At 39.3% G+C, this 20,853-nt stretch overlaps 1 protein-coding gene across 3 annotated transcripts in view; it reads left to right on the top strand.

Annotated features, from left to right (window-relative positions):
* Nucleotides 1-20,389, top strand: part of LOC110449582 (nitrilase homolog 1-like) — a 36,512-nt gene extending 16,123 nt beyond the window's left edge. For 2 of the 3 annotated variants that reach the window (XM_021496535.1, XM_021496537.1), the window contains 6 exons: nt 728-829; nt 4,485-4,650; nt 9,155-9,274; nt 12,832-13,007; nt 16,761-16,829; nt 19,340-20,388. In XM_021496535.1, coding sequence (XP_021352210.1) covers nt 728-829; nt 4,485-4,650; nt 9,155-9,274; nt 12,832-13,007; nt 16,761-16,829; nt 19,340-19,432 — 726 coding nt within the window. In that variant the 3' untranslated portion in view covers nt 19,433-20,388. Of the gene's footprint in view, nt 1-727; nt 830-4,484; nt 4,651-9,154; nt 9,275-12,831; nt 13,008-16,760; nt 16,830-19,339 lie in introns of all 3 variants that reach the window. The other variant, XM_021496536.1, reaches the window with a different exon arrangement.
* Nucleotides 20,390-20,853: the final 464 nt, after the last annotated feature.

Raw genomic sequence — 20,853 nt, 5'->3', positions numbered from 1 at the left:
TCAGTCTTCACATTGACTAAAGGGCATACTCACTGGGATGTAAGTTTACCTCAGTCTTCACATTGACTGTAGGGCATACTCACTGGGAGGTAAGTTCACTTCAGTCTTCACATTGACTGTAGGGCATACTCACTGGGAGATAAATTCACCTCAGTCTTCACATTGATTTGAGGGTGTTCTTATTGGAAGTAAATTCACATCAGTCTTCATATTGAATTTGGTCAGGCTATGCTCATTGGGATGTTGTTTACTAATTAGATAAGATGGCTTACTGGGAGGTATGTTTGCTGCAGTCTCCACAGTGACACAGCTGGTTAGTAACATTATATGTACAGGGGTACCAATTCTTGGATCCTGATTTGTTTACCTAGTGTGTTTCTTTTTAATTCTAATTGCATATATTCAGTGTTACTTTTGCCATAGAGACTACAGAATAGAAATACACTATTGATTAATGTATTGAATCCTATGAGACTGTTTGTTTTAAAGACTCATTCTTAAAATTAAGTACAAGTGTATCTACCAATTTCAGGTCACATACTTTTTCTTGTTATCGCATATATATATATTACAATACATCTTGGTCAAGTACATTATTTCAACAAATTTATTGTAATAGCTATCAAAATAAAACTCTTATGGATTTTACATAGTAATATTACATTAACTGGTCATAGGAAATTGAATATATAAAAATTGTGGTCATTGTTTAGGTGGCTTGCTTCAGATTTTGCTGCGGAGTCGAGCTGTAGAGAATCAGTGTTATGTCGTGGCTGCTGCACAAACAGGCAAACATAATGAAAAGCGTGCATCCTATGGCCATTCCATGGTAAGTTAGGCATGGTAAGTTAGGCCATGGTTAGATGGTAAGTTAGGCCATGGTACAATTATGTAGGCCATGGTAAGTTAGGTAGGCCATGGTAAGTTAGGTAGGCCATGGGCCATGATAAGTTTGACCATGGTAATTTTAGTTAGACCATGGTAAGTTAGGCCATGATAGGTAATTAGGTAGACCATGGTAAGTTAGGTAGGCCATGGGCCATGGTAAGTTAGACCATGGTAAGTTAGGCAATGATAAGTAATTAGGTAGACCATGGTAAGTTAGGCTATGGTAAGTTAGGTAGGCCATGGGCCATGGTAAATTAGGCCAAGGTAAGTTAGATAGACCATGGTTAGTACAGCAGATACAATTTGAGTTCTGGTGGATGCATGATGCATGTCTAACTTAATTCTAAGAATGAACTTAGAAACAAAACCTGACATTATCTCCTTAATTGTAAGCTAATTGGTTTATATATCAAATATAAGCTGAAGTTGATTACAGTAATGTAAATATCAAGAATTGATATTCATTACTATGTTACTTTCACTGACATCAGGATTATGACCAAATAATGTAAATAAAAAGAAAACTCATAGATTTAAAGAGCTGCATGCCACTAACAAACAGTTACACTGTAACAAAATATTGGACACTATTTTTATGGCATGACTATACATGTAGCTTTGATAAATAATTTCTGGGAAGAAAACCAAGACAGTTATGAAAAAAATAATGAAATAAATGAAATATAATCAACAACAGTGTTCTGAATGTAAAATTTTAAGGGGGCTAGACTGGGATTCTAACAAAGGACTTCAGACTGTTATACTACTGCTGTTACTGACTGAACTATCTACTCAGCGAATGGCTACATTTTGTATCCAAACATAAGTTAAGGGGAGGTAACTGTTAATAGGAAAAACTACAGTGCGGTGGGACAGGGATTCTTAAGTGAAGGATAGGACAAACTTATTGCATTGAAAGATAAAAAGGCTAAATGTAAATATATATTTTTTTCATTGAGAGCAATTTTTAACACTTTGAAACTATTGATGAATTAGTATAAAATCATTAACTATCATGAAACCATTTCCAACAAGAAGTGCAGAGGGGAAAGGCCAAATTGGGGAATTTGAGGTTTAAATCTGGAAAAACCGTTTTTTTCTGTTCCATTGAAGGGATTTTAACCAAATTTGGTCCAGAGCATCTTTAGAAAGTGGGACTAAATTTTGTATAAACAGAGGCTGTGGCCCCTCTAGGTGCAGAGAGGTGGGACCAAATAGGGGGATTTGAGGTTTAAATTTGTAAGATCCTTCCTTCATCTGTACGTGTACCATTGGAGGGATATTATCCAAATTTGGCCTGGAGCATCCTTAGGCAAAGGATACTTAATTTTGTATAAACTGAGGGTGTGGCCCCTCTGGGTCGAATTGACAAAGAACTAATGAAGATGGTACAATGGTGGGCGCCAAGATCCCTCTGGGATCTCTTGTCTATATTCTTTTTCATTCACGTTTTCTCTCGAGAAGATAAACGTTTACAAAGGATATTAAAAAGGCGATAAGTTATTTGCCCGATCTTTTAATTCCATATGCAGATTTGTTGATGATATATTTGATCTTCGAATAACAAGAAGTTCGGGATCTAACTGCTTTTAAGATGTCCATCAGAACTTAAACTATTTTTTTTAACGAAAGATAGTTACATTTGTTTCCTAAAAAGTTCTCAATTTCTTTCAACTTAATCAGTATTTTGTAGGTTTTTTACGGTACGGTATGGTACATTTTCCATTTATTCAGTGTGTTTAGATGCTGTGATCATTCAGAACCAGCATGATGTGGGCGAGTTCATAAAACAATTTTATAAACCGCAGAAGCACAGTTCACCATGAATTATAAATGCACTCCTTATTATTACAAACTGGTTAGCCGTCTTCCATGGTCTGGCTTTGAACAACACGGTTTCTGTGATAAATTGGTTTGGTTTAATTTTGTTTAATGTCCAGCTAAGGTCATTTAAGGACGTGCCTCCATGTGTATAGTGTATGCGTGCTTGCTTGTGTGTATGCAGGAGACAGGATATGTTGGTGTCCTTGCCTCCTTGTGATAGCGCGGATCTGATGCCGACTTTATAGGGCTATCTCACTGAAATGCCATGCTGAAGGCACCAAGCACAGCTCTCCGCCCGGTCACATTATACTGACAACTGATCAACCAGTTGTTTCCATTTCCCTAGTTTGCTAAACGTTTAGAAGGGAATAACAACTACTATTTTCAAGGACGTTGGTATGTCCATGTGATAGTCGCCGACTTCTTACGTACAAACGATACAGTTGACCAAGACAATTATCAGGTTATATGGTCGTCAAAATGATCTCCGCGGGCAATTTTGATTTTACTTTTTAGTGTGACATGTGGTTTCGTCGTCAGTTCCCGATTCTCAATATGAATAATCAAGGTGACCCTTTATCACGGAGAAGCTTGGTGTTGTTATAAGGACGACTGTAAGACACGAACGTTTGATTGCGACTTGAAATTTGGTGATAGATACATTACGCCAACAATTCATTAGAAATAATGCTGCACCCAAACTTGAAATTTTCGGGGGTTTTTTTGCGTTGAGTAGATAAGCGCGACAACACCAACATGCAAATAAATTATGTGTATACATTAAATGGCAAAGAAGTATCAACGACAGCGCAGACAAAGCATTTTGTCGAATTTTCAGGGCGATCTGTCGCTTTATCAAGACAGGAACATGAACATTTACATATCACAACCTAATTTCCACTTTTACAATATATTATTCTATTTAACCTGGAGCAGTATATTTCTTATAAACTGTCTAGAGATTTATTCACTAGTGTTTAAATGGATAAATAGTGTACAACATGCTGAACGTAGAAAAATGGGTTCGGTGGTCAATGCTTACAGTTGACATATGAAAAGTCCTGTCATGATCACACCTAGCCGTTTTGGGTTGCCGGAGCTATACCGGAGCACAAATTTGGCGATTTTCGGGGATCGGTACTAGTACGGCAGCGCATCGGTTTCACATCGCTAAGAACGGTAGTACAGTAAGAGCATCGGCAAAAAAATTAGCAACGGCAGGCGACGGAAGAAATGTTCAAAAATTTCCGCCGTTGCGCTGCCGAAGTGAGCAACGGGACTAAAACGGCAGTACTCCGGTATGGCTTCGTTACTATCGGTAGAGCATCAGTAGCGCCCTGTTATGGATCGGCGTCTCTCCAGTGGCCTCAATGTGTACCGTACTGGTACCGATGTGATACAGTAGTACTACCGAATACCACGAAGTACTGACGCGCCGCCGATGTACTAACGATCGATGTACTACCGTTCTTAGTTATGCGCAACCGGTATCACTCCGCTATTGCTCCGGTCATGATCAACCGTGGCACATCGGTATAACAACGGCGGCGTCTCGATATAACATTTGCGGCGCATCGGTAACACTAAGGTGACAGAAAAGTGGTGTTTGGTAGCACATCGGCTCTTATATCGGTGGAACACCGGTACTTCATCGGTATTTCTACGGTCAATTTTGATTTACGGCGAGGTACGTGTACATCGGTATGTGTGACAGACCCTTTAGGGTAGTGGATCCGTTGGAAATTAATTTTACTGTTGGTTGATGTGTTAAGGTTATCGATCCGTGGGGGACTGTACTGGCGCAGTGTGGTGAAGATCCGGGACTTTGTGTGGCCGAGGTCGACCTTTCATTTCTAAGTAAAGTTCGAAAAGACATGCCTGTGTGGAACCATCGCCGACACGATCTTTATGGCCACATACACATCAACAATAAACCTGGTAAGTTGTCAACTATTCGTCGACACTACCTGTATGGAGATAAACAACCAACATCAACATACCCAGTAACTGACCATCGGTGACATGACCTGTACGGCAGTATACAATATCAACATACTCAATAACTGACCATCTGTGACATGACCTGTAGACCGTATACAACCTCAACATACCCAGTAACTGACCATCGGTGACATGACCTGTACGGCAGTATATATATATACAACATCAACATACCCAGTAACTGACCATCTGTGACATGACCTGTAGGCAGTATACAACATCAACATACCCACCAGTAACTGACCATCGGTGACATGACCCAAGCCCTGTACGGTGATATACAACCTCAACATACCCAGTAAATGACCATCTGTGACATGACCTGTAGACAGTATACAACATCAACATACCCAGTAACTGACCATCTGCGACATGACCTGTACAGCGATATACACCATCAACATATCCAGTAACTGCCCATCGGTGACATGACCTGTATGGCGATATACAACCTCAACATTCCCAGTAACTGACCATCGGTGACATTACCTGTACGGCAGGATACAACATCAACATACCCAGTAACTGACCATATGGGACATGACCTGTAGGCAGTATACAACATCAACATCCCCAGTAACTGACCATCGGTGACATGCCCTGTACGGCAGTATATATATATACAACATCAACATTCCCAGTAACTGACCATCGGTGACATTACCTGTACGGCAGTATACAACATCAACGTACCCAGTAACTGACCATATGTGACAGTATACAACATCAACATACCCAGTTACTGACCATCGGTGACATGACCTGTACTGCACTATACAACCTCAACATACATACAACCTCAACATACCCAGTAACTGGCCATCTGTGACATGACCTGTACGGCGATAAACAACATCAACATACCCAGTAACTGACCATATGTGACAGTATACAACATCAACATACCCAGTAAGTGACCATCGGTGACATGACCTGTACGGCAGTATACAATATCAACATACTCAATAACTGACCATCTGTGATATGACCTGTAGACCGTATACAACCTCAACAGACCCAGTAACTGACCATCGGTGACATACGGCGATATACAACATCAACATATCCGGTACCTGACCATCGGTGACATGACCTGTAGGCAGTATACAACATCAACATCCCCAGTTACTGACCATCGGTGACATGACCTGTATGGCGATATACAACCTCAACATTCCCAGTAACTGACCATCGGTGACATTACCTGTACGGCAGTATACAACATCAACATACCCAGTAACTGACCATATGTGACATGACCTGTAGGCAGTATACAACATCAGCATACCCATTAACTGACCATCTGTGACATGACCTGTAGGCACTATACAACATTAACATACCCAGTAACTGACTATCTGTGACATGACCTGTAGGCAGTAATACAACCTCAACATACCCAGTAACTGACCATCTGTGACATGACCTGTAGGCAGTATACATAATCAACATACCCACTAACTGACCATCGGTGACATGACCTGTACGGCAGTATACAACATCAACATTCCCAGTAACTGACCATCTGTGACATGACCCGTACGGCAGTATACAACATCAACATACCCAGAAACTGACCATCTGTGACATGACCTGTAGGCAGCATACAACCTCAACATACCCATTAACTGACCATCGGTGACATGACCTGTAGGCAGTATACAACCTCAACATACCCACTAACTGACCATCTGTGACATGACCTGTACGGCAGTATACAACCTCAACATACTCAGTAACTGACCATCTGTGACATGACCTGTAGGCAGTATACAACCTCAACATACCCAGTAACCGGCCATCTGTGACATGACCTGTACGGCAGTATACAACCTCAACATACCCAGCAACTGACCATCTGTGACATGACCTATACGGCGATATACAACCTCAGCATACCCAGTAACTGACCATCGGTGACATGACCTGTACGGCGATATACAACCTCAACATACCCAGTAACTGACCATCTGTGACATGACCTATACGGCGATATACAACCTCAGCATACCCACTAACTGACCATCGGTGACATGACCTGTAAGGCAGTATACAACATCAACATACCCAGTAACTGACCATCTGTGACATGACCTGTACGGCAGGATACAACCTCAACATACCCAGTAACTGACCATCTGGGACATGACCTATACGGCGATATACAACCTCAGCATACCCACTAACTGCCCATCGGTGACATGACCTGTACGGCGATATACAACCTCAAAATACCCAGTAACTGACCATCTGAGACATGACCTGTAGACCGTATACAACCTCAACATACCCAGTAACTGACCATCTGTGACGTGATCTGTAGGCAGTATACAACATCAACATACCCAGTAACTGACCATCGGTGACATGACCTGTACGGCAATATACAACCTCAGCATACCCAGTAACTGACCATCGGTGACATGACCTGTACTGCATTATACAACCTCAACATACCCAGTAACTGAACATCGGTGACATGACCTGTACGGCGATATACAACCTCAGCATACCCAGTAACTGACCATCGGTGACATGACCTGTACGGCAGTATACAACCTCCACATACCCAGTAACTGAACATCGGTGATATGACCTGTACGGCAGTATACAACATCAATACTCAGTAACTGACCATCTGTGACGTGACCTGTACGGCGATATACAACCGCAACATACTAAGTAACTGACCATCGGTGACATGACCTGTAGGCAGTATACAACCTCAACATACCCAGTAACTGGCCATCTGTGACATGACCTGTACGGCAGTATACAACCTCCTCAACATACCCAGTAAGTGACCATCGGTGACATGACCTGTACGGCAGTATACAACCTCAACATACCCAGTAAATGACCATCTGTGACGTGACCTGTACGGCGATATACAACCTCAGCATACCCAGTAACTGACCATCGGTGACATGACCTGTACGGCAGTATACAACATCAACATACCCAGTAACTGACCATCTGTGACATGACCTGTAGGCAGTATACAACCTCAACATACCCAGTAACTGACCATCGGTGACATGATCTGTACGGCAGTATACAACATCAACATACCCAGTAACTGACCATATGTGACATGACCTCTACGGCAGTATACAACCTCAACATACCCAGTAACTGACCATCGGTGACATGACCTGTACGGCAGTATACAACCTCAACATACCCAGTAACTGACCATAGGTGACATGACCTGTACGGCAGTATCCAACCTCAACATACCCAGTAACTGAACATCGTTGACATGACCTGTACGGCAGTATACTACCTCAACATACCCAGTAACTGAACATCGTTGACATGACCTGTACGGCAGTATACAACATCACCATACCCAGTAACTGACTATCTGTGATATGACCTGTAGGCAGTATACAACCTCAACATACCCAGCAACTGACCATCGGTGACATGATCTGTACGGGAGTATACAACATCAACATACCCAGTAAATGACCATCTGTGACATGACCTGTACGGCAGTATACAACATCCACATACCCAGTAACTGGCCATCTGTGACATGACCTCTACGGCAGTATACAACATCAACATACCTGACATCACCTGTAGGCAGTAATACAACCTCAACATACCCAGTAACTGACCATCGGGGACATGATCTGTACGGCAGTATACAACATCAACACACCCAGTAACTGACCATATGTGACATGCCCTCTACGGCAGTATACAACCTCAACATACTCAGTAACTGACCATCGTTGACATGACCTGTAGGCAGTATACAACCTCAACATACCCAGTAAATGACCATCGGTGACATGACCTGTACGGCGATATACAACCGCAACATACTCAGTAACTGACCATCGGTGACATGACCTGTAGGCAGTATACAACATCAATACTCAGTAACTGACCATCTGTGACGTGACCTTTACGGCAGTATACAACATCAACATATCCAGTAAGTGACCATCTGTGACGTGACCTGTACGCCGATATACAACCTTAACATACTCAGTAATTATAACTGACCATGTGTGATAAGACATGTACGGTGATATACAACATCAACATACCCAGTATCTGACCGTTGGCGTCATGACCTTTACAGATACATTTACCTTATCACTTGGTACGCCATCACCATCGTTGAATTGATGTTTTGTGGAGCATACACCTTCAACAGATGTGGTCAGTAATCAACCGTCACAAACAAGATTGACATTGTCTGTTGGAAAATACTCCGGAGCAAACGCAATGCGACTCCAACATTTGTGTTTATTATAGCCTCTTATACTTTGTGCCATATGCCTCTGATATAGAAACACATTATGATAAAATTTGGTTATAAGTACATAGTTCGTGCCTTGATTTTCGCATTATTTCAATTTTTTGATATACGTTTTGACTCTGATTTGTTATATATCATTATCAAGACTGCTGTTTGTTACAGAACCTGTAGATTGTATTAAGGCATTCGACTTCGGCGGTCATCCCATTCCTAGTTCCTGTGTCTTCCATCGCACTCCCACGTGTTTCTGCTTTGTCAACATCAAACCAGTGGTGCTGGGTCATATCCTTTGAAAAAACAAAATGATTATTTGATGACAGTCTAGAAATATATGCTTAAAAGGTATTTATTGGCAAACATATTCGAACGAATAATAAGGTATTTAATCATCTCTCAGTCTTGGTTTAAACCTTGTTTTATTCATATATTTTGACAATAGATTCAAATACAAATTGTACATTACATTATATGAAATAGAAAAGGAAACAAAAACAAATGCCATGACAATAATGTAAATTTGTTACCTGTTTCATAATGAAAATATTTCTAGATTAGATACGTGAAGGAAGTATTATGAACAAATCTCTCAGTATTGAGGATTATACAAATATTTTTGTATACATTATTAAGGTTAGAGTTACAATAAGGAAACTAGAGATAAATGTTCAAAAGAGTTTTACTACAAATTTCAATGAAATTAGATAGTAATTTTCTGTGGGTACAAGGATACCATTTATTGCTTAATCAATAGTTAGTACAGCGTCAACACACAAGGAAACTATATACTGGTGGTAAGTCGAAATGTGTCGTAGCATCAATATCATGTTAAAGGGCAAAATGAAAGATATTACTGAGTCAACACACAAGAAACGGAATTCATCACAGCATCAACACAAACACAGAAGGACAAAATACAGAACAATGTCAACAGACTAAAATAGCATTTACCATAGAATCGACATACCAGGAGAAAGTATACCAAAGCCGTAACACAAAATATACAACAACGTTTACACGAAAGAGCTAAACATACCAGTATCATTATACATACCAAGGACCAGGTGTTAAACGGCGTTTGTATACAAGGACAAAATATGTACAACAACGTCAACATACAGTGACAAATTATACCACAGTCTATGTACACGGGGACAAAATATGTACAACAACGTCAACATAAAGTGACAAATTATACCACAGTCTCTGTACACAGGGACAAAATATGTACCACAACGTCAACATACAGTGACAAATTATATCACAGTCTCTGTACACGGGGACAAAATATGTACCACAACGTCAACATACAGTGACAAATTATACCACAGTCTCTGTACACAGGGACAAAATAGACCACGGTGTCAGCACACGGGGACTGAAAAGTCTAAAGCATTAACACTCAGGGACGCCATATACCACAGCTTCAACACCGAGACAGAAAATATCCCACAGCGTCAGCACACAGAATATACCTCAGCGACATTACACAGGGACATTATATATCCAGGCGACATCACACCGCGATAAAATGTATAACACAGCATCAACACATGGGGAAAAAATGTATAACACAGCATCAACACACAGGATAAAATGTATAACACAGCATCAACCCACGGGGACAAAATGTATAACACAGCATCAACACGGTATAAAATGTATAACACAGCATCAACCCACGGGGACAAAATGTATAACACAGCATCAACACGGGATAAAATGAATAACACAGCATCAACACATGGGGAAAAAATGTATAACACAGCATCAACACGGTATAAAATGTATAACACAGCATCAACACGGTATAAAATGTATAACACAGCATCAACACGGGATAAAATGTAGAACACAGCATCAACACACAGGGATAAAAAGTATAACACAGCATCAACACACAGGATAAAATGTATAACGCAGCATCAATACACAGGGATAAAATGTATTACACAGCATCAACACACGGGATAAAATGAATAACACAGCATCAACACGGGATAAAATGTAGAACACAGCATCAACACACAGGATAAAATGTATAACGCAGCATCAATACACAGGGATAAAATGTATTACACAGCATCAACACACAGGGATAAAACGTATAACACAGCATCAATACACAGGGATAAAATGTATTACACAGCATCAACACACAGGGATAACATGTATAACACAGCATCAACACATAGGGAAAAAATGTATAACACAGCATCAACCCACGGGGACAAAATGTATAACACAGCATCAACACGGGATAAAATGTAGAACACAGCATCAACACACAGGATAAAATGTATAACGCAGCATCAACACACAGGGATAAAATGTATAACACAGCATCAATACACAGGATAAAATGTATAACACAGCATCAACACACAGGGATAAAATGTATAACACAGCATCAACACACAGGGATAAAATGTATAACACAGCATCAACACACGGGGACAAAATATTCAAAAGCGTCAACACACAATGACAATTTACAACAGTGCCAACACAAACGTGGGGATAAAACATTTTACAGCGACAACACACAGACATAAAATATAAACAAAACTGTTACCCCAAAGTCAACACACAGTGAAATCACATAACAAAACGTCATCACACAGGGACACTAGGGGACAAAATATATACTCCAACGTCATCATACAGGGACAAAATATATACCCCAAAGTCAACACACAGTGAAATCATATAACCAAACGTTATCACACAGAGACAACACTAGGGGATACAATATATACTCCAACGTCCTCATACAGGGACAAAATATATACCCCAAAGTCAACACACAGTGAAATCATATAACCAAACGTTATCACACAGGGACAACACTAGGGGATACAATATATACTCCAACGTCCTCATACAGGGACAAAATATATACCACATCGTTAACACACGGGGGCATAATATATCCAAATGTCAACATACAGGGACAACACTAGGGGATAAAATATATATTCCAACGTCATCATACAGGGACAGTATATATATATATACCACATCGTTATTACACGGGGGCATAATATATCCAAATGTCAACATACAGGGACAACCAACAAGAAAAAATATATACCGCAGTGTCAACACACAAGGACAACACAAAGGGACATAATATAACCCAACATCAACACACAGGGACTACAAATAGAGACAAAATATATACCACAGCGGCAACACACAGCAAAAATATATACCACAGTGTCAACACATAAGGACAACACAAAGGGACATAATATAACCCAACATCAACACACAGGGACTACAAATAGAGACAAAATATATACCACAGCGGCAACACACAGAAAAAAAATATACCACAGCGGCAACACACAGTGAGAACACACAGAGAAAAAATATATACCACAGTGTCAACACACAAGGACAACACAAAGGGACATAATATAACGCAACATCAACACACGGGGACTACAAATAGAGACAAAATATATACCACAGCGGCAACACACAGTGTCAACACACAGAGAAAAAATATATACCACAGTGTCAACACACACGGACAACCAACAAGGAAAAATATATACCACAACTATAAAACACAGGGACAACACACTGGGATAAGTATTCCACAGTGACGTCACACGATGTCAAAACTGGACCTCGTATTTTAGTATACTGTTTGTCTAGTTAATTAATGAAGAATGCCGTGAATAAACAATGTTCATTGAAATAATTATAATCAATTAAAATGTGCCTAAATCATATTTCACCATTCGGCATTGCCTTAAAATGATGAAGTACAATTGGAATAAGGTACACTGAAATGCTTCTTTTGATTACTTATGTTCTTTAATATTGAACACATGTACTAGTTTCTACAATGAGACGCGTGGAGAGATTAGGAGAACTGACACAGACGGAGTTATCGGACTTGTTCTCAGTTGTACAAAGGGTGGCAGGTGTGGTTGAACAGCATTATGGGGCGTCCTCTCTGACGGTCAGCGTGCAGGACGGACCACAGGCAGGACAGACGGTCAAAGTAAGTGGCAAAGTATACTCTCGTTTTCAATTGTAAATTGAATTACAGCACCATGTGACGGATTGCAGGGCTATGTATTAGTTAGGTGTAAGGTAATTTATCAAACGTACAACTTGTGATATCTAACAAAAACGTTTAAAGTGTTGGTCAGATAGAAAATACATGAGTATGCGTCTGTTATTTTACACCGATGTTGTGGTCTGTGGTTTGCAATAACATCTTCACTGTCTAACAGTAGTATTATGATTTATTGGCGTGACCCCACAAAGCAAGGCATGCTCTTTCGCAAATAATCATTTTACGCGAGTCTTTGATGATAACCTCATCATTTTTCCATGCGAACATTTTTTTTTGCTATTGCATAAGATGCCTCATTATACACAAGTTCAGAGAGGTAGATCAATTGCAATGTTATTGGATGGTCATAGCCAAGCCATTGTAGCACGGCAATTTGGTATCGCCTAATCTACTATAAATCGTCTCTTTACACGTTTGCGTGCCGCTGATCAGTATCTCAACGTTCCAGGAGAAGTCGTCCGAATGTAACGACGACTCGACAAGACCGCGCAATTCGCACCTGCGCACCAGATTCTAGACTGCTACCGATACTGCATCTCATACTGGTAATAGGCACTCACGTTAGACCTATCAGTGCTCAAACTGCACGGAATCGCTTGCGTGCTCCAAGAATCAGTGTGCGCCGATCATATGTCGGACCACCACTAACGCGACGCCTACGGCAAGTGGTCTTGATTGGATGCGCAGACATGGTCTTAATGTTATTTTTCTAGATTTGAAGTGATGTTATTCATCGAGATATTGAAAAGGGTGGGCAGATACAGCTCCTTTGTTGGGTACCATTCTTCCTAATTTCACAAACGTGAGGAATTTCTTTAGTTAAGGAATGTTCATAAAACAAGTTTCTCCTTTTGATTTCAGTTTCGTGTTTATTAAATCATTCAATAATTCCACTTATTTCTAAGACCTCATTTTTAAGTATTGAGTAATATTACTCTTTCACTAATCTGTATTTGTAAGGTACAGATTTTTTGATTTTTTGTTGTAAACAAATAACTGAAACACTATTTAAATGTGCTGCATAAGGTATCTTTCTTATGTGATTTTCATATTTACTATTGCATGGAATAGCTTTTAAATGTTATCAAGAACATAATATGTGGAAAATAGGTTTGCAGAAAGGTTTATGTATGTAAGTGCATGTATTACATATTTATAATACATGTAGTTACATTCCTAAAGGTAAGTTTTACTGGTAGATTCACATATAACATCTCAGACATTTAAAAAAAGTGACTATAATTCCAATTAAAAATGTTGTCATTTAGAGATACACCCGTTGTAAGGTGAGTCATGTTTTTTTCACGTCGCAAACATCCCTATGTTGGTGTCGAAAGAGAACACCGTTATATTGTCGCCATAGAGTACAGGGACACCGTTTTTGTCTCGCCGCCACGAAGTAGCGTAAGCTAGACTAAGGTGTTGCTTTTCCGGCGACGGGGGCGTCAACATTAAGTTTTTGCGCTTAAGTTAGTTTCACTGAAAGTATCAGTACTAGACCAACTAAACATGGACTATAGATGGATCTTGGTTAGTACATTTCAACCCATGCATCAAATGCTGGATGTGACCTACCTTTCATGGCTCATTCACTTTGTCAGCATCTCCATCAACTTTAAGTTTTTAGCTCACCTGGTCCGAAGGACCGGTGAGCTTATGCCATGGCCCGGCGTTCGTCAACTTTTTATAAACAAATCGCTACTAGTCATGAACGACTGAGCGGATTTTGACCAACTTTAGTCAGAATCATCCTTGGGGGAAGGGGAACAAATGTTGTATAAATGGTGGGTCCCCCCTCCCCCACGGGCTTGAGGGGCGGGGCCCATTAGGGGAAATGTAGCAAATTCTTTAAAATCCTTCTTCTACTGTAGGAATGAAAGGATTTGGTCCGAAGCATTCTTGGGTGAAGAGAAACCAATTTTGTATAAACGCCCCCCAACCCTCAACCGCCAACCCCCAACCCCCGGGACCCGAGGGGCGAGGCCCAATAGGGGAAATAGAGGTAAAACCTTTATAATCCTTTTTCGACCATCGGAATTCAGGGAATTTATCCTTATTTAGTCTGGAGCATCCTTGGGCCAAGGAGACTCAGTTTTGTATAAACGGTGGGTATAGTGGAGCTATTTATTTATTGCTCAAATGTGTATTTTGTCACCGTTGACAACGCATCATCTTTCTCGCGAAAAAGGCTGTTCAATTAATGTTGTTTTCATGACGGTGTTTTGCTTTCTAACGTGAAAAAAAGACTATTTTTTCTTAATTTCAAATTAAAGAAGTGGATGTAATAGAATGTAAATATAAGGTTTGAAATGCATCTTTTTAACATTTTTGAGGGTATGCACCACCATATGTTTGGACGGAACTGTGATGCATACCCTCATAAATGTTAAAAAGATGCATTTCAAACCTTAATTGTTGTTTAAAAATATCACGTTGTAAAAATAACATTGACTGTTGTATGTGATATAAAAAATAAAAATAAATGAAATATAGGGAATATAATAACAAATCAAACAAAGATCACAGAGAAGCATTATTCCTAACATTCCTTGTATAAACCAGTCGACAAATACACATACAGTTTCAGGTTTCATGCAGATTTTTGAAAGTGCTTTAAAATAGTCTGATGCACTTTTTAACACCTTGTCACACAAACTTTCAGAGTTGAGTTGACAAATTCAGACAAGACATTTGAAATACCGTCTCAGCCATCACGGTCAAAGGCCAACCTCAGGTGCGAGTAGTCCAAGCCCGATGCTGAAATCTTCTTGGCCATCATGCTGCTCCTAAGCTCAAAAGAGCATTTCACAAATTCAAGGGCACAACTCTGCTTTATCAGCTGACAATTACTTACCTTGTGATTGAGTATTAGTTTCTGTAGTGTTTTGATATCATCTAAAGTACAGTGTGCATTGTAGGTGTTTTTTGAGTCTTTTACTAGAGCCTTCTAGCTTTGAGTAACTTTTCTGGACAAGGTATTCAGATAACACCGCGAGTTCAACCATTCGTCTACCCTGCGACCAGATTAAAACGTGATTGGCGTATTCGTGACCACTAGTACTGGAGGGATCATCAACGGACGTCGGTGTCGGCTCATGGGTCAAATTATCAGTAGTAAGTTTAGGGACCTCAGTAGTAATCAGCGTCTCTTCAATGTGTGAACGAGTGTCACTTTGTTTCGTCGCATAGTCGTGGTCTAGCAGTTGATTTTGAACATCATTGTTGTTATGTTGGTCAGTTAATGTGTTTAGTTAACGTTTAAAACGACCGTTTTACGTGGGGCTTACGTATCGGCCATGCCTGCCACGACGACGTTGTTTTCCCCACAAATCGCGATTGGAGATTTTCAACTCAAGGACTTAACTCTGTAGTCGAAACGTTATCCAAACGAAGTCTTTTCAAGGGAGGATAACAAAATTGTCAAAATGGTAATCAGGGGCAGGTGACTCTTACACTGAAAAACGACAGTGGAATTCTTTAGTAATTTGCTCTGCCTTTGACGGGAATCCTTAAGTGCTAGACCAACCAAACTTGACATGCAATTTGATGGCCAGAGTGGGGCTTGTTTGATTTATTTGTTAATTTATTGTTTGACGAGTGATTTCGTCCTTTAGGAAATTGACTCAATTAAAAAAAAAAAATCTTTTAATGAAGATTTGAATTGGTTTTTTCTAGCATGTCCATGTGCATGTCATGCCTCGGAAAGCTGGTGACTTCGAGCAAAATGATGAAATTTATACAAAGGTTAGTTTTTTCTGATTTTCAGTATAGCTTATTTTGGTAATACGTAATACTTAACCGCAAGAAAACACATAAATATTTTCACTTTTCTTTCTTTTTGTTGCACTTATAACAATACCCGTTATATATCACACTTATCAATATCATATCGCAATGATCATGTTTCATATAATTCAAGATTTTTTTCATCGGGCATCATTATGGTGATGAGCCACACAAAAAATAGACAAATTCATAACGTAGTCATGATCATTTATACTATCATCAGAAGACGGGATGTATTATGTAATCACGCGGGCAGGCAAGCAGGCAGGCAGGGTTCGGGGTGTGGGGCAGTGTCCCGCGCGATATCTCGAGTAAATTACAACAAAATTAAAAGTTCATGGGAAAGTTAATTACCATGAGAGCTGGGAGAGGTTTATTAACCACCATTATCCGACCGTAATTTACTGCGTTACGCTTTTTTATAACATTGTTGAAACAGTCTCCGCTCGATTTCTCGAGTAATTTTCAACAGATTAAATTCAAACTTTATGGGAAGTTTAATTACCATGAGAGCTGGGACAAGTAGTTCGATAACCACCATTATCTTACTATTATTTACTGAGATATGCTCTTTTAATATATCGCTGACACAGTTTCCGCTCTATATCTCGAGTAATTTTAAACGAATTAAGTTCAAAATTCACGGGAAGGTTATTTGCTATTAGAGATCAGACAAGTTCGATAACCAATATCATCGGACCGTAATTGATTAAGTTATGTCCCTTTTAATCAATTGTGAAACGGAGTCCACTTGATTCATGTATCTTAAGTAATTTTAAACGAAGTAACTTTAAGCTTCATAGGAAGGTTGATTGTCATGACAGCTCCGACAAGTGTGATAAACTTTATTATCTGACTAAAATTTACTGAGTTATGACCCGCATAATCAGTTGCTGAAAAAGTGTCAGCTCGATATTTTTAGTAATTTCAACGGATAAACTTCAAACTTCATGGGACAGTTGATTACCATGGAAGCTCAAAGGAGTTTGATAACCACCGTTATATGACAGTGACCTATGAGTTATGGCCCTTTATTAAATTGCTGAAACAGTGTTTGCTCGATATCTCGGTCAGTTTTTAACGGATATCTTCAATCTTCATGGGCAGGTTAACTACCATGACAGTTATAGAAAGCAGATAGACGAAGACATGCACGTCTTACCATGTTTTATAATATTGTCAATAATAAAGTTGCTGTTGCAAGATCTGACAGACTTATTCCCCCTGTCAGAAAATCCAGGCATGGAAACAAGCTCTCTTTCCAAATTCCTTTCTCCAAAACTCTGTCTAGAAAAGAAACTTTCTTCCCTCGAACTATATCCGAGTGGAATAAACTCCCTCCTGATACTGTATCTAGCCTGACAACACATTCTTTTAAATCAAGCCTCTACCGTCACTTTGCAAAACCAAACTAAATTCCACCTGTCAAAACCGTTACTCTTCCTATTTAAACCCTCCTCTGACAGTAACCTTCAAATTGTTGAAGTTGGTTAGTACCCTGTAGAAGTAGAAGTTCTGACAAATATCTAACCACCGTTATCAAACCTAATTTACTGAATAATGATCAGCTGAAATAGTGTCCGTTCGATATATCGAGTAATTTACAATGGATTTACTACAAACTTCATAGGAATTTTAATTTTCATGTGTTCTAGGTTCGGTAACAACCATTATCTGACTGTAATTTATTGAGATATGCCCTTTTACTCAGTCGCAGAACACTGTCCGCTCAATATATCCGAGTGATTTACAATGGATTAATAGCATACTTCATATGAGGTAATTTACCGTGAGTTCTCGTACAAGTTCGATTACCAACATTATCTGACAGTAATTTACTGAGTTATGTCTCTTAATTCAATTGCTTAAGAGATGTCCAGTCTATATAACACAATTAATTTTCAAAAGATTAACTTCAAACTTCTTCTTAATTATCATGAAAGTTTAAAGAAGTTCAATAAGCACCACTATCTTATTGTAATTTGCAGTATTATGCCACTATACTACATTGCTGAAACAGATTAACTTCAAACATCACTTAGTTACCATGATAGCTCGGTCGGATAACAACCATTATCCAAATGTAATTTACCGAGTTATGCCCCCTGCATTAGTTGTGTGAATGTAATCACAATTATTTGTTTCATTAATGCAGTAGTACTAGCTTTACAAGATGTTTTATTGCACTCATTGATCTACTTGATATGTTGAATTGTTTCTCCTTTAACATCAATTACTCACAATTGTTTTTCCAATGATGCGAACAACTGCTCATACTACAATAACTGGCGTATTATGACCGCTTCGCAGTAACCTTGTTTCAAGTTTGAATTTCACATAACTATCAGCATTTTGAACGAATATTTTGTTATTTGAACGTATTGATCCAGCACTCACGGTGCAGGTGGTAAATTCACCTGACTGCTTTGTTACAGTTACATGTAACTATCCCGCACTTTCTCTTACAGCTACAGCATCACGACAAAGACATGACGACGGGCAGACGCAGCGAGGATGACATGGCAGAGGAAGCTGGACAGCTAAAAGCATATTTTACGTAATTTGTAACATTTTGGACAAACACACTAGCGATGAATAATTTGCAGCACAATTTGAAACACTTGCATACAGACAACCCACCTTACCTAGCCGAAATTCGCCAATTGACTTGGATGGACATACACCACACAGTGTTAGTGCACACAATCTGTTCGTGCTTCAAGAGGGTACATGCACATATAACAGGCAACGCCTTTAGAGGTATGTAGTCCACGTGATGTGCTCGGATGCTGTAGAAAAGAAGATTTATTTGAAAAATAATCAAATTTGTTCACTCCGCCACAACCCTAACTTATGTTGTTATTCTCACCTGGAGGTTTGAACGGTCAGCCATACGATAGTTTTTGTGGAGTTGAGGGGCTGGCGTTTTCTGTGAGTGTTCCGGGAGGTTTTTATTTACTTTTATTAGATATTATTTATAATTATATCAATGTTGATCAGTGATTGCGGAAGTTTAACTACATATCAGCACTAGGATTCAACTACACAACAATTAAGATTCTATCTCAATTGACTCTGCCATGTTTTGATTATTTTGTCCTCTTACATTATTATGAATGTACCACTACTGGCGTTTAAGCGAGATAAGTAAACTCTTGCCACTCATTAGTATACCGACACATTTCCCGATAGCTGGCAGTGTATCAAAGTAACCGAACCCAAGATTGTTGGGATGAAGACAAGTCAAAAGGTTACATGTGTTAGGTTTCGAATGTGATGCCTACCCTACTTAACCAACCATATCGTGTCTGCCATAACATACCTGGCGGCCTACCCGGCTCAGAAATCTACAGATGTCTGTCATAAATTGAGTATTGATAGGTAGATTTGCCAATACATCTGAATCGTCTATGTATCAACTTCGTTTGATATTGAAATATTAATAGCAAACTCTATTATCACTGTGAATAAAATGTTTATGCAATGTAGCTTTGTGCCAATGTTGTGTTTTAAGTCGGTCTCTGTTATCCGTTTCGTCGGTTTCGTACGTCCGTTTTCAATATACATATTTTCTCTGCACCCTTGGAATATGCCATGACATCATAGAGGGTTTATGGCTTTGTGAATCGATTCAAACATAACATCTGTCCAACCGCAAGTCCAGTCCCAGGTGCTAATATTTACTTTAGTATATATATTTTTTTTATTATTTTTTTTATTTTTTTTCACAAGTTTTATTGATATATAAAACAACAACAACATAATACTTTAGTATATTGATATTAATGAATATATTTGTTCCGTGATATTTTCATGATAATTGCAGGCTTGCCACAGCCCTTACGCAACAGGTACAAATGTAGAGCTGTTAAGATACACTGGAATATTTTAGTTTTTGGAATCTTAGAGGGCGGCAGATATGGAAGTGAAGTTAACACCGCTAAAACTTCTGGGTCGAAAGTTGATCGGTATTGGAAATACG

This window comes from Mizuhopecten yessoensis, unplaced genomic scaffold, assembly GCF_002113885.1.
Source record: "Mizuhopecten yessoensis strain PY_sf001 unplaced genomic scaffold, ASM211388v2 scaffold4663, whole genome shotgun sequence".
Classification (NCBI taxonomy): domain Eukaryota; kingdom Metazoa; phylum Mollusca; class Bivalvia; order Pectinida; family Pectinidae; genus Mizuhopecten; species Mizuhopecten yessoensis.
This window is presented reverse-complemented; position numbering and strand designations above follow the sequence as displayed.